The following is a 14,278-nucleotide window of genomic DNA, read 5'->3' as shown; positions in this document are numbered from 1 at the left end:
TCTTTCAACTGTTTAAGTTGTGATTTAGTTTTTCCCTTTGAATATTCATTATTTTTAATTTTGTCTTTAATTTCAGAAATTATTTTATTATGATATTTCAAAATTTCATTTTTATAATATGGATAATAATATTCCATATCATCACCCGTTATATTTTTATTATATTTTTGGAGATATGATTTTAATTCATAATAATTAAGAAATTTTTGATTAAATACTAAATCACCGATTAAATTTTTTAAATCTACGCTATCCATTTATATAAAAATAAAATAAATGTTTTAAATAAATGGCATACAACATCCATTTTCACAACATACAGCCTTAGTGTGTGCTCCTGTTAATGCAGTCTTACCGATTGTTAAGCGAGTCATTGACCCGTTTTTAAGTTGTAAATTAATATTTTGACCATCAAATATCACTTTATCATTTATTATATCCAAATAATTTTTAGGTGTTAATTGTTTATTTTGTCGTAAACTTACACCTTTCATTTTTTGTGCAATCTTTTTAAAATCACTTCCATCAATTGAACCGTTGAATGATGTATAACACTTAGGGCATAAAGCAACCATGTTATCACCTTGTTTCTCAATTGCTAAACCCAATAACTTCTTCTCATGTGCTTTTTCTTCAGCTTTATTCTTTAATTTAGGTTTAAATTTCTCATCAAAACAGAAGAAATCAAAAGGTGCGAATTTGAAAATGTTTTTATCATAAAATTTTTTATCGGTAACAATTGCTTGAAATGCTTGAGTGTTAGGAAGATTTGGGTCGCCAGCGATTGCCCAATATGATGAATCAGTATCACCTTCAATGAAATGAAAACGATTAACATCCATGCATTTATACATAAAATCATAAATGAAAACCAAATACCAGTATTTAGCATTATCTAAAGTGAAGAATGCCTCTTGTAAACATGTATCACATCTATAAAATCTATCTTTGAGCATCACTTGATATGTATCTTCACCTATTTCTCTTATGTTTTTAAACTTATTTGACATACATGCAACGCGTGCCTTCTGTGCATTCATTATTTTAGTCTTTGCGTAATTTTGTGTATTCATTGCATCGTAACCATATGATCCATTAAGTGAAATTTTGCAAAATAAACTTTTTCCTTTATTTCCTTCTAATTCAGCCTTTTGTCTTTCATTCATAAATTTGTTCGCAAATTCATTAAAACAAGTGTTTTTCGTAAATGTTAAAATTGATTGAATGTCATCAATGATAAAATGAAATCTGTCTATTAGATACCAAAGATAATAAGAAGAAAATGGTTGATATTGGTTGTGTGTTGATGCTAACTGAGTTAATTTTCTCTGTTTCTGGTCAACTGGTAGATTGTTTGATTTCATGTAATTATACATAAAACTACCAATTGTTTTTTCATCTGTGATAATATCTAAGTTTCTTATTATCGGTAAAAAGTTTATGTAATCATTAATGTATTTTTCATCAATGTGACCCTTTACTTCAGCCACGAATAAAGTATTTTTCTTCTTAATTATTCCCAATGCTTTTGCTTTTTTTGTTGCTGTATCACAAATGATAACACCATTCAATCTTCCCGGCATATACATTTTATGGTCAGTATATTGAATGAAATCATGAGGATTAGATGAAAATGATGAAGGATATAATGAATTAAAATCAACACCAACGAAATGAGTCATAATGTTGGTGGTGTCCTCATTTGATACAGTTTTAGTTTCTGGATTATATGAAAGTTTATTAATGTGCGTGATTCCTTTAAGATTTACTCTATGTTGAACATTTGATAAACCACCAGTAATTCCATTACGGAGAATGTGATAAGCTTCAACTGAATCTAAAGTCATTGGTAAATTATTTTTTAATGCGTAATTTCTTAAATTGATTCTTAAACGTTGAACATCTTCATCTTTATTTGATTTTACGACATTGCAATAACAACACATTAACTGACAATTTTCTTTAGTATGTGGTTTTTTCATTATCGATTCTATCCAATGTTGGTTTATTTGCATATGTAAACGCTTTACCACACATTTTGCATTTAGATGAAAGGATTAAATCGTGATAGTATTGAAAATCATCCATTGAAACATTATTTTTAGTATCCCTTTCTGCTTTTTCATCTTGTTTCTTATATGATTCAATTTTATATTTCCAATACTTTTTCGTTAATTCAAAACTTGATTCTATCTCTTCCTCAGGATATTTTTCATTAGGATTAAAGTCTTTATATGCTAAAGCGTAACGAATCATTGAAGCATTCGATGATAAAGAAAGATTATGAAGCATGTCAATTTTATAAACAAATGTTTCTTCAATAATTTTATCAATTGGGTCAATCATAATTTCAACATCTTTATTGCAATAATGAATAAAATATTCTAATCTATTCTTAAAGTTTTTAGCATCATTGAGATATATTTGATAATCACTATCTGATATAGTTTCTTGGTTAATGCTGAATAAAATGAATCTTGAGTGAATGGTTCCTCTTTATATAATTCTTCTTCGTAATTCTCCCATGTGATGAATTGATAAGGGAAAAAGGATTTAACACGTGATTTATTGTTTCCGAAATCTTGAGTGAATTGGTCTAATGTCCCACCCGCTATATAATTTCTGATGTCAATAAATCTCAATTCATATGGAACGTTTGTTTTCTTTACAATGATTTGCTTAAATTGAGAAGAAGAACCCAGCATTGATTTTATCTTCCATTTTGCAGTATTTAAATCACGAAGAATTTAAATTCAAACTTTCCCGAATTAAAACCTATGATATTCACTTTATTGAATTCCTCATCTAGAAGTTCTTTAAATGCTTCCTTCTGTTTCTCATTTAATGTATTCATTAATTCTTCATATTGTTCAATATTTGATTTAGCAACTAATGAACAGGTTGAAAATAAAAATTCAATCCAATCAGAGATGAACGAATCACTTGATGTTAAGCAAAAATTCCTCGTAAATGTTTTATCATGGTCTACGACCTCGCCGCTTCGGTCTGAAAGACCTTCAGGACTCAAAGAGTCCGTTTGCGGCTTTATTTTGACAGTTGATGATACCATAAATGGTTTTAAGTAAGCGTTCAAAGTTGCACACTCAGAAAGTTGTAATTCTTCTTTAGTCTCTAATGTTTCGAAGTCAAAAGTAATATAATATCTTGTCGGTTGATAATATTCCTGCAAATTATGAGCTAATAACCACTGATATATCTTCTGTTTCGTAATATGTGGTGCATATGGTTGTTGTGTGTTTTGCAATTGAACGTCTTGAATTAATCTTCCATTATTTTCTTTACATTTCTCACAATGTTTTAAAAATCTTCTTTGGTTTTTCCTTTCTGGATCATCACGGATAGAATAAACTTCTTCTTTACAATATGGACAAACTTTATAGCCTGTGAGTGCTTCAACGTCTGTTATTCTGTCAGCGTGAAGTTTTCCACATGGACTTTGTGTTAATAAAATATTTACTGTTTCAAATTCTGGATCTATCATTATTGAATCCACTAATGGAAAGTCTACCTTATTTATGTCCACGTCTTCTGGTTGAGGATCACAATAATAGAAATCAATATTAACATTTAACATTCTCGCTAATCTCTCACTTTCTGATGAAATGTCAAATCCTTCATATGCATCTATTGCTTCATTTAAATAGCTTCTACGAGTTTTAGGATTAACACCATCAGGAATGTTATAGAAGCGTTTAAATAACCTTCTACCTTCTGCTCTAATTTGATTATCATTCATTTTAGCTGTTCCATTTTTGTTCATTTATGTAAGAATAAAAATTAAAAAATAAATAAAAATAAAGTTTATTTTTTAAAGTCCATAAAATGAATTAAGAACACATAAATTTTTATCATCTGCGACGTGACGAATACATTTTAATTTACTCAAGAATGCGTACCCTGATACATTAAATCTAATTCCTGTTTTATTTAATTTCACAACTTTGAAAAGGAATGTATGAATAGCTATAAAATGATGAGATGATGTTTTATGGGTTGCTTCCATTTTTTCTGAAATAAATGAATAAATATAATGTTTATAAGTTTTCATATCTTTTATGTTCTTAATAACGAATGGTATAGACCTTTCAACTTCGTCTTCCTTCGGTGCTGTTCTTTCATATGAAACATTATTAGTATCTTCAATAATGAAACCACAATCACACAAAATTTTATAGGTTCCAATGGTTTCTTTTGATATTTTATCTAATAAATCAAAAACTTTATCAACACCTGTGCATTTATTTAAATAATAATTTGTGTAAATATCATGATCTTCTTTCTTAATCGTATTAGTTGCATATGTCACGTTTTTAAGAGCTTTTTTGAATTTCTCAGAATCTAAAGGTGGTGAAAGCAGGATACAGGGGTATTCTTCATTATCAATAAATTGTAACTTATGTTTATGAATAAATTTAGTACCTTCTTCTGAAAGTGTTTCGTCTATTTCACCATCTAATAAATTTTGTGTTGATTCTGAGACATAATTTTTATATCTTTCTTCATGAGATTTCTGAACTTCTGATTCTGAAGCTGGGATATTCATTAAACCCTCTACTTCATTTTCATTATATTTTTCAACTTCTCTTAATTCCTTAATTTTTTCATCTATTTCATCTCTTATTTTTTCCAGTCTTTCAATTTCATCGTATTCATCATCTTTAATCCGTTCTTCATAATATTCAGGGAAAACATCAGGTTCTTTAGGTTTTTCTTCTTCAGATGTGGGATATAAGAAATTTATAACATCATCTTTATTCATTTTTCCATCATAACCAAATTCATTTAAAAACTCCGCGAATTTTTGACAATTTCTTAAATAATATTTACTAACCTCATACCCCGCCTCCTCTAATATATCCTTTATTTCCTCGTTTGTGAATCCTAATGTTTTCACATCGTTAGTTTTGACGCTCATTTCATACAAAATAAAAAATAAATTATTCAAAAATGTAAGACATGAATTTTTAAAGTTTATTTTTTAAAAATTTTTTTATTTCATTATGGTAGTGAATCTTTTATTCATGAAAATAATTATTTCTAATTTCTTTTACTCTCTCGTACATACTAGATTTGAAGAATTCAGAACATTTCCCATAATCTCCTAAATGTTTTCTTATCCCCAACGTGTGCCAGTTATTATATGAAACTGTATAAACTTTATCTTTATCTTTACACCTTTCATCACTTCCAATATATTTATATTTCAATTTTGATTTAGCATTTTCATATTCATTAGCGTTTAATAATTCACAGTCTTCCTTTTTAAATTGATGTTTAAGATATTCAGGATTTAATACTCTACGTTTATATGCTCCTAACTTAGTTCTAAAGGTTTTTCTACAAAATTTAGGAATTAAAAAAAAAAAAAAAAAAAAAAAAAAAAAAAGGGAGTGGGGCTTCCAGGCACTTCGTGCCTTCTAGCCCTGAGGATGATTGATATAATGAAGTTTTTTTTTTTCTTGGGGTGGCCTTCCAGGGGCTGCGCCCCTTCTAGCCCACATAAATGAAGTTCTTATATTCGGAGGGCTTCCAGGAGCTTTTCACAAATTATATATGTTTTCATGCTTTGTCACTTTTCTGTCACTTTTCGGGTAAAAACATTTTTATTATTATATATAAATGAATTTTACAAAACCACCGTTACCGTTCTTTGGAAATAAGAGTAGATGTAAAGATATTATATTGAGAGAACTTAAGAAACTACCGAATGGTCTAACATTTGTAGACTTGTTCGGTGGAAGTTTCTATATATCTCATTTGTGCCATACAATATTTCCTGACTCAAAGATTATATGCAATGACTTCGACAACTATATGAACCGTCTCAAACATATACCAGACACAAACAAAATATTGAAAGAGTTAAAAGAAAAGATACCTATAGGTAAGATGGAACGTATACCATTAGATAAGAAAAATACTGTCAGAGAGGTTTTGAAAAAGGCAGAGTATATTGACTGGGATAGTATATCTGCTAGACTATTATAATAGTGGTGCTATAAGAGTTCATGACATTGAAACACTTATGTCAAAAGTTTTATATCTTTAACTATACAATGTTTTCAAAGAGAACATAGAAAAATATAATTGAGGGTATAGAGTTTTGGTGAGATGTCATTGACAGAGTTGTATGAAAAATATAAGACAAGGAAAAGTTTTCTTATAGTGGACCCGCCGTTCTATAAACATGGGATTTTCAATACCAAGTAGACTGGACTTTGAGAGACTCTTTAGAAACTTTAGACGTTTTATAATAACCATCCATGCTTTTACTTTACATCCGATAAAAGTGGTTTGGAAAGTGTCATGAGATGGTTAGAGGACATACATACTATGAGTTTAGATACGATAAGATAGAATATTGAGAGAGGTCCTATAACTGGAGAAAGTGTCATAACAAAGAAATTTTATTGGTAAGTAAATGTGGTTTGAAAATAGGACTACTTGTTTTAGGTTTTTTCCATTGTGTCATTTATTTATTTGACGTGGCAGAAAGATATAGAGAATATGAAGATGAACCAATGCCTGCAAATGTTCAGTATATGTACTCGTAAGAGATATTTTTATCTAATATTAAATGGACGCACAGAACTTAGCGAATGCACAGCAACCTGGACAACAAACCCAGAGAATATTCCAAATGAAGTTAGAATACAAACTGCAATGGCAAACTATGGTCAAGTGCCAACAGATGTACAAATGCAAACTGCCATGTCAAATGACGCTGCGTTAGGTTTGCCACCATGGTATGCAAATATGAGATGGAAAGAGTTTTATACAAACCCTGAAGTGGGATATAAACAACTTTATGCAGATGACGCGAACACAGGAGTTGACCCAGAATATGTTTTCTACCAGAGGAGAAACAGAATGTAATGAGCTCCAGTTAAAGAATGCTATGGAACTCAACAGGAAACGTAAGAGACTAGGCGGACATTAGATTTTTACATATAGTAAAATGGGTTTCTTCATAAGTATTGGAAACTTCTTTCGAAATGTTGGAAGAGGTATATGGAATGGAATAAAAACCGTAGGAAGGGAATTTGGAACGGTGTCAAAAATATTGGTAAAAGGTAGGTCAGTTGTTGGTAATTATACCTAAAGACCCTGAACCAGAAGAACAAGCTCCTGTTATACAACAGCCTGAACCTGCACCACAGTCTAGTTGGCAACCAAATCCAACACTCAACCGTATTAAAAATTATATTTTTACCGTTCGATAGTAGTTGTATATGAAGCTAAGTTCTAAGTAAAACGCATGGTATAATGGAATTATTCTTTTTCTTCCATCTGTAGTAAACCATACTTGAAAGTCTGAAATACTTCCACTTGGTGGTTCGTATAACTTTGTAAGGTTTTTCGTAAAAGTCATTTGCCAAGCATAAGAAAAGAGTTTTGGGCGCAGAAAATGAAGCATGAACAATAATAGCAGCTGGGTCGAAAACATCTTTAAATAAATATGGTTCATCTCTTGCATATCGACTGTAAATATTTGCTAAAGGAAGTTCGACTTTCTGATTTAACATTCTTTGCAAATAATACCATGACATTGCAAGTGAATTCTGTATATATTTGTTCGTCTTTCTTTGGATTGTCTTCGTAGATTTGAAATGACACTTGTGAATTTTGTTTGTCATATACAATTCTCACATAAAGTGTGCTCTCGGTATTTGCATATTCATCAGCATATTTTGCATAACATGAATTTATTTTATCTTCTATATTTTTTAACGCAGTCTGTAGAGAAGATGAAAGGTCAACTTGTATTAGCTCAATTTCTTCCCACATTTTTCGTTTCCCTTCAGATATATAATCTATATGAAACCTTACAATAAATGGAAAACTTTTATCTTCTACAGACACAAACTTCATTCTACGAAAGCCAATAGCTTTTGTGACGGATGGGTCTCTTAACCATCTTAACGGGTAGTCAAAACGATAGCCTTCATGCTTTACGGTCTCTGTCTCAAACTTTTGACCTACATTAGTAAAAAGTTCATCTAATGGTTTAGTTGTAGCAACTCTTGAATTTTTTTTTTATTGGAAGCATATTTTATCTAGAATAAAAATGTCAAATGAAACAGCGTCTATGAAGAGAAATACAACACAACCGACAACTCATTATGCAAGCTCTAAATATAAGAACACAACAAACTTTTCAAACTATTCTAAGATATCTGAGTCATTGAAAGAAGGAAACTTAAAACTGACGATAAACCCAATGACAGATGAGTTTCTATTTCAAGACAATAGGAACCATACTGTCTGTGTAAATCCAACAAAAGGAACTTTAAACGAGAAACCTATAGATGAACTTCTTTTGAAGGCAGATATTGACAACAAAGCTGACAAAGAGTATGTAGACGATGCAATAGCAAAAGAAGAAGAAAGAGCTAACAACGCTTATGCAACAAAAGAACATACTCATCCTGAACTAGCGGACAAAACATATGTTGACAATAAAATGTCAAGTGAAGTGACAAGAGCTGACAAAGAATATTCTAAAAAGACTCATATACATACCATTGCAAATATTACAAACTTACAAGAAACCTTAAACAGGAAAAGTGACGTTGGACATACACATACTATATCTGAAATAACAAACTTACAAGAAACCTTAAACAGGAAAAGTGACGTTGGACATACACATACCATTGCAAATATTGCAAACTTACAAGAAACCTTAAACAGGAAAAGTGACGTTGGACATACACATACCATTGCAAATATTACAAACTTACAAGAAACCTTAAACAGGAAAAGTGCCGTTGGACATACACATACATCTTCTGAAATAACAGACTTAAACGTTAGCCTTGAAAATAAAGCAGATAAAACATATGTCAATGAAATATACCAAAGTTTGCTTGGAACAAAAAATATTGAAACTATGGTTGGTGACTTTTCTGTCAATGAAGAAAACAAATATTTTAGATGGCAGTTGGTACAGTCCTTAGAAAATGGTACACGGTATAAACTCATTCCGAAAAATAACAATGAAATGTATGTAAGCTATAAAAAGAACGATGGTACACAAGTTAAAGTTCCATTAGACAACAACTGCTACTTAAACTTATATGGAGACGAACAAAAGAAATATTTAAGAGTTTATGAAATGACAGATATGACATTGCCTGACCCAGCTCCAGCACCATATATTATGACTATGGAGATGACGTTAGAACACCACATGTAGATGAACAAAAGCTAACATTATATTTAGATTTTTATAGATATAAAAGATATAATGCAATAGAAAAACGAGAATAGTATACTATTATGAAGATGACAGAAATAAATATTATAGTCAAGACTTTACCTACCCTGAAAACATAAGATTATATTATAAAAATATTCTGACACAAACCAGAAGAAACCTGAAATAGTTGCACTATATTTTAAGTTCAAAAGAGACAATCCTATAATATCTCATATGTTTGATTTAATGAACCCAGTAGGTTCTATTTATACATCTATGGAAGCAAGAGGTCCTCAAGTAATGTTTGGTGTTGGTGCATGGGAACAAAATAGTCGACAGGTTTTTTGTATTGTGCAAACTCTTCAAAGGAAACAGGTGGAAGTAAAACGATTTCAGGTGAAAATTTACCTGCACACAGTCACTACATAGATTTAAGTACATCTCAAGCAGGTTGGCATAAGCATAGATATTGGGATTGGTCAGGAATGACAAAAGGTAAAGGATATGATGTTAAAGACGACGTTAAGTTTGCTATAAATTGTTACTGGAGTGACACTCAGGGAGAGGAAACCATACACATCGCGTTTCAGGATATACGCAAACAACGGGACAAGTAAAGACTACATGCCACCTTACATGACAGTTTACGCATGGTATAGAATTGCTTAGTCGTCATTTTCAACTTCTTTAGCATATTCGTCAGGAGTTGTCTTATATTTGTTAGGAACTGTCTTTGAAAGTATACCACCTTGAACTTTGACAAGTTTGAAACGAGGTCTGACAATAGTAGTTTTATCTTCTGCTTGCAGTCTGTACATTTTGCCATGTTTGCCTAAAACTTCATAATATTCTCTTGTATACTTTCTTCTATTTTTACGAACACGAATGTGAGTACCTGTCGAGTTCCCATTGTTGTCATAGTCAATAGTATTTTCATATGGGTCGCGTTTAGGTATTTCTATTTTTACTTTGTCACCTTTCTTAAGTTTGAAGCCTGGCATTCTTTCTTGTTTGTCTCTTTTGACTAAACTATTAAATATATAGTCTTTCTCTAAGTCGGGTTGTTTTTCATTTCTTCGGGGGAGTGGTTTCCCAAACCTTTTTGTTTACGGCTATTGTAAATATTTAAAACTTGTCTCATCTTTGCCATGGAGAAGTGTCTATATTTGTCGTCATATGACATTTCATCTACCTCACCACCTTGTGGTTGGTTTAAGTCTCTTAAGATTTTTATACAACTGTCAATGACACCAAGAGCAGAATGGTTTTGGTCGACAATGAAATATTGGTTTACATTTTTTGAACGCAGATAGTTTTTAATATCGTCTGATTTGAAAGAACTTTCACAGTCAGATGTCAGTTTTGTTGGATGGTATTTGTCAACGAATATTGTCAAAGCAGTTTTCACATCTAAAATATTTTTGGACTGTAATGGTATGGCTTCACAGTATCTTGTGTTTTGACCGACAAATATTAGCCAGTATGGTGGTCCATCTTCTCTATACCTCGGAATGTTTTCCAAGATATCCATAAACCAAGCATTTGGTGTTGAACTAAAGATTTTTATCATGAGTGCTTTCTTTGTTGCTTAGAAACATAGGGGTCCTTGTTTGGATTCGTCATTTTTTACCCTATAAGAAATGGGTTTATTTGGCGCATTAGCAGGAGTTGCATCCAGATTTTTGCCCGCAGTGGGAACAATAGCCAGAGGTGCATTTGGAATTGGAAGGAAGATTTTGAGTACATTAGGTATACTTAAAGAGAAAGCACAACCTATTATACAAACTGTACAGAAAGGTTGGGATGTAGCACGAGATGCAGCAAATCTTATTCCAAATCCTGAAACAAGAGGAAAAGTTCAAGGATGGATGGACAATGTAGGAAGACAAGCAGGAAACTACTATAACAAAGCAAATGACTACTATAACCAAGCAGGGCACTATATGGACCAAGGTGAAAGATTCTTTAACAGAGGATATAACCATGCACAACAGTGGGTAAACAAAACCAACCGCAACCGCCTCAAACGTGGGGAATGTAAATTTTTTACTGAGATGAAATGAACAATACAGCATTGAGACAAATGGGTTCAAGATGGATTTGTCGACTTCCAGCAGTTACACAACCACGTGTTTGTCAAGTTCTTCCTATACCTCAGGAAGTTTTAGACCGACTTAAAAAACCTAAACAACCAGTTGAAAACAAACCAAACTAAAATTTTTTACTGAGATGAAATGACCGAAGAAGTTGAAACGGTAGATTTGACACCACAAACAAAAAGTTCAGAACCATTGTCAAAACCTGTCAAAGAACTTACAGATGAAGAGAAAAATTCAATAATAGAAAGTGCCAGGTCTGGAAATACAAACCCTAACTACAAAGTCACTTTTCATAGAAATGGAACGGCTAGTATCTCAAAAAAGAAACAGACTCTCACAAATAAAATATTGAAGTCTGAAGGAGCTTTCGAGACAACAGATGGAAAAGTTTACTTCACTGACCAACAGTTCATTATAGAACATCTCATTGACTTAGAGTCGAAATATTCTAAACTTTACAACAAACACAAAAAGTTGAAAGGAAAACAAAAACAAATGGCATATGATATTTATGAAGATGTTGACGACACAACCATACCTGCAAGTGAGGTAAAGTCAGAGGAACCGAAAAGTGACGAAAAACCGATAGAAGAAGAAAAACCAAAAACTGAAGATAAACCAAAACCAAAGTTTAGTTTCCAAACTAAACCAAGTCAACCTTCATTAGCTGGTATGGGTTGGCGTCAAAGACTTATGGCAGCGGTTATGTAAAGTAAAGAAAAAAATATTTTTTTATTTTTATAAAAATGCCCCCATATAGAATGGATAGAAATCTGCTAGAATAAAAGCAGAGTTAGAAAGATATGGTTGGAAAGTTTCGAAGAATTTAAATATAGGAAGGGAAGACCCATAAAAGTCTATGACAAATTCTGGTCTTCGCTATGAAATGGACTTGGAAACAGCACGCGCAAATTATCCAAACAGACTAGAGAGGTTAGAAGAAGAACGTCTTATGGACATGCCTTTCGATGTTAGTGAACCTCAAGTTGAAGGACACGACGGCTTTGCCAGATTCTACTGGAAACATGACGAACAATTGCATCCTTTGAGAAGGAAAAAAGGAAAAGGTGAAGACGCACATGCTCCCATGGAAAGAACAAGATATGCATATGAAAAGTATCGTGAAGTTAGAAGTCAAATTACATCTGGTCGAACCTTTACAGTAAACTTTGACGAAGGAAAGAACAAAGAAGGCTTCATGGGTGTACTTGCTGCATACAAGACGGAAATAAGAAAGGATACAATCTCAGACTAACCATAACAGATTTGGACGGTCACATTTACTATGCACATGGCAATGTCACAACAGCTGCAATGCTTCTTGACGCTTTCAAGACTACAAAGAGAGAACAAATGGTTGACTCCGACTCAGACATTTTGAATGCAATTGAAGGAATTGCAAGTGTAAAATTTGAATGGTACCAACCTAACCCTCAAGCAGTCAGACAACATGCTGGATACTTCCCGTTCATAAATAAGTCTGACATTGACTTGACAAGGTATGGAATTTACAATTCAATTGAAACAATTGTCAATGAACCTTGTATTCTTACATGTCTCAGGAACTCTGGTCTTGTTACAGATGAGAAGATGAAGTATCTTGAGTCATGTGTGAAGACAAGGTACATTCTCAGAGGTCAATTGGCAAAAATTGCACCGTTGGCAAATGTCAATATCCGAGTCAACATACCTACAGCTAAAGGTTCTTCACATGACGACTATGTTGTTGACAAAGACTTACCATGGTTGAAGATTGTAATTGTCCACAACCACTTCATGTTGAACGAAAGTCTTATGTTCGGAAAAGGCAAGTGCAACATTGTCAGAGCTGTAAACATTCTTTTCGAGAAAGGTTTGTTGGAACCAATTCCAGATGACAAGCTGACAGAAACTTTTGTACCAAAAGACGAAACAAACTTTTCACTGTTAGCAAGACCAAAAGTTGTTCCAGACAAAGTTCTAGCACAAAAGAAGTACACAGTTCCAAAAGGAGTTGGATTGTTCGGATACCAACCTGAACCAGAAGAACTTCCAATGAGGTTGCAAGAACTTCAAGATGCTATAAACAAACTTCCATTGAGACATCCAATTGACGTCAAATTGTATTGGAGAGCATCGGAGTTAGGTCAGAAGGTTTTATTTGAAACAGGTTGCTTCGACGATGTTTATGAGATAACAGGAGAAGTTTCTCAGAAGATAAGAGACTCACTTGAATTTCCACGAACTGGACCCATTGGTTGCGACAAGTTCGACTCAGATGAAAAGATATACTATGTCGACCTTAACGCTGCATACATGAGGTTCGTCCAATATATCCCGACTGGAATTCCAAACGAAGACGGTGAGTTCCCAGGAAGGAACTATACAGTTGGAAAAGTCATACAACAACTGTATGATATTAGGAAAGCTTCAAACCCCAAACTTGCAATGACACTCAAATTGCTTATGAATTCGACATGGGGATATTCCATTAAGAAACCTCAAGAGATGAAGAGTAAACACTATGAGAAGGTCGACAACTTTGTTGAAAGGTTCTCCCCTTTTGTTTTGAAATACGAATTTACTCAAGGTCAAGTGGCTTAGTAACCACAGTAAAACCTATTGTCGAACATTGGTCTTACCCTCAGTTCGCAAAGGCAGTCCTTGACAACTACAACAAATTCTTCTCCGAAGTCAAATCCAAAGTGAAGGTTTACTATGAGAACATTGACGCACTCATGACGAACGAAGAAGGGTATAAACAAACTCATTGAAATGGGAATGGTCGGTGAAAAGATGGGTCAATTCAAATTGGACAAAATTTTCACCGAAGTTCATGTCCTCTCCAAGCGTAAGTACTGGGGCATACTTGAAGACGGCACAGAAATAAAACATTGCATGAAATAAAAAATTTTTATTCGAATTTGAATCGGACAGGTCGAGTTACATTCTTGGTCTCAAACTCATATATAACCTG

General features: G+C 32.7%; 2 protein-coding genes and 3 pseudogenes across 5 annotated transcripts, besides 4 other annotated features; 4 read left to right on the top strand and 1 right to left on the bottom strand.

The window, feature by feature from the left end:
* Nucleotides 1–281: 281 nt before the first annotated feature.
* Nucleotides 282–1,376, bottom strand: TVAGG3_0188100 (DNA/RNA polymerase superfamily; the record flags this gene model as incomplete). Its single annotated transcript, XM_051225852.1, has 1 exon — nucleotides 282–1,376. One exon carries the CDS (start codon nucleotides 1,374–1,376, stop codon nucleotides 282–284), a length of 1,095 nt encoding a protein of 364 aa, XP_051110838.1.
* A 1,355-nt stretch (nucleotides 1,377–2,731) lies between these two features.
* Nucleotides 2,732–3,781: a mobile genetic element.
* Nucleotides 3,782–4,509: 728 nt separating this feature from the next.
* Nucleotides 4,510–4,903: a mobile genetic element.
* A 474-nt stretch (nucleotides 4,904–5,377) lies between these two features.
* Nucleotides 5,378–5,476: a terminal%2Cinverted (terminal inverted repeat of Maverick-3 transposon ID:TVAGG3_0187880).
* Nucleotides 5,378–14,278: part of a mobile genetic element that runs on past the window's edge.
* Nucleotides 8,090–9,293, top strand: TVAGG3_0188070 (annotated as a pseudogene). The gene has a single exon. A coding segment is annotated over exon 1 (1,204 nt).
* Nucleotides 11,458–12,038, top strand: TVAGG3_0188060 (annotated as a pseudogene). The gene has a single exon. A coding segment is annotated over exon 1 (581 nt).
* On the top strand, nucleotides 12,084–12,650 carry TVAGG3_0188050 (annotated as a pseudogene). Its single transcript has one exon. A coding segment is annotated over exon 1 (567 nt).
* Nucleotides 12,676–13,853, top strand: TVAGG3_0188040 (DNA/RNA polymerases family; the record flags this gene model as incomplete). Its single annotated transcript, XM_051225851.1, has 1 exon — nucleotides 12,676–13,853. A coding segment is annotated over one exon (1,178 nt), but the record flags the coding sequence as incomplete, so codon positions are not given.

Source organism: Trichomonas vaginalis, chromosome IV (genome assembly GCF_026262505.1).
Source record: "Trichomonas vaginalis G3 chromosome IV, whole genome shotgun sequence".
Lineage (NCBI taxonomy): Eukaryota > Parabasalia > Trichomonadida > Trichomonadidae > Trichomonas > Trichomonas vaginalis.
The sequence above is the reverse complement of the archived record's forward strand: the minus strand, read 5'-3'. Positions and strand labels throughout refer to the sequence as shown.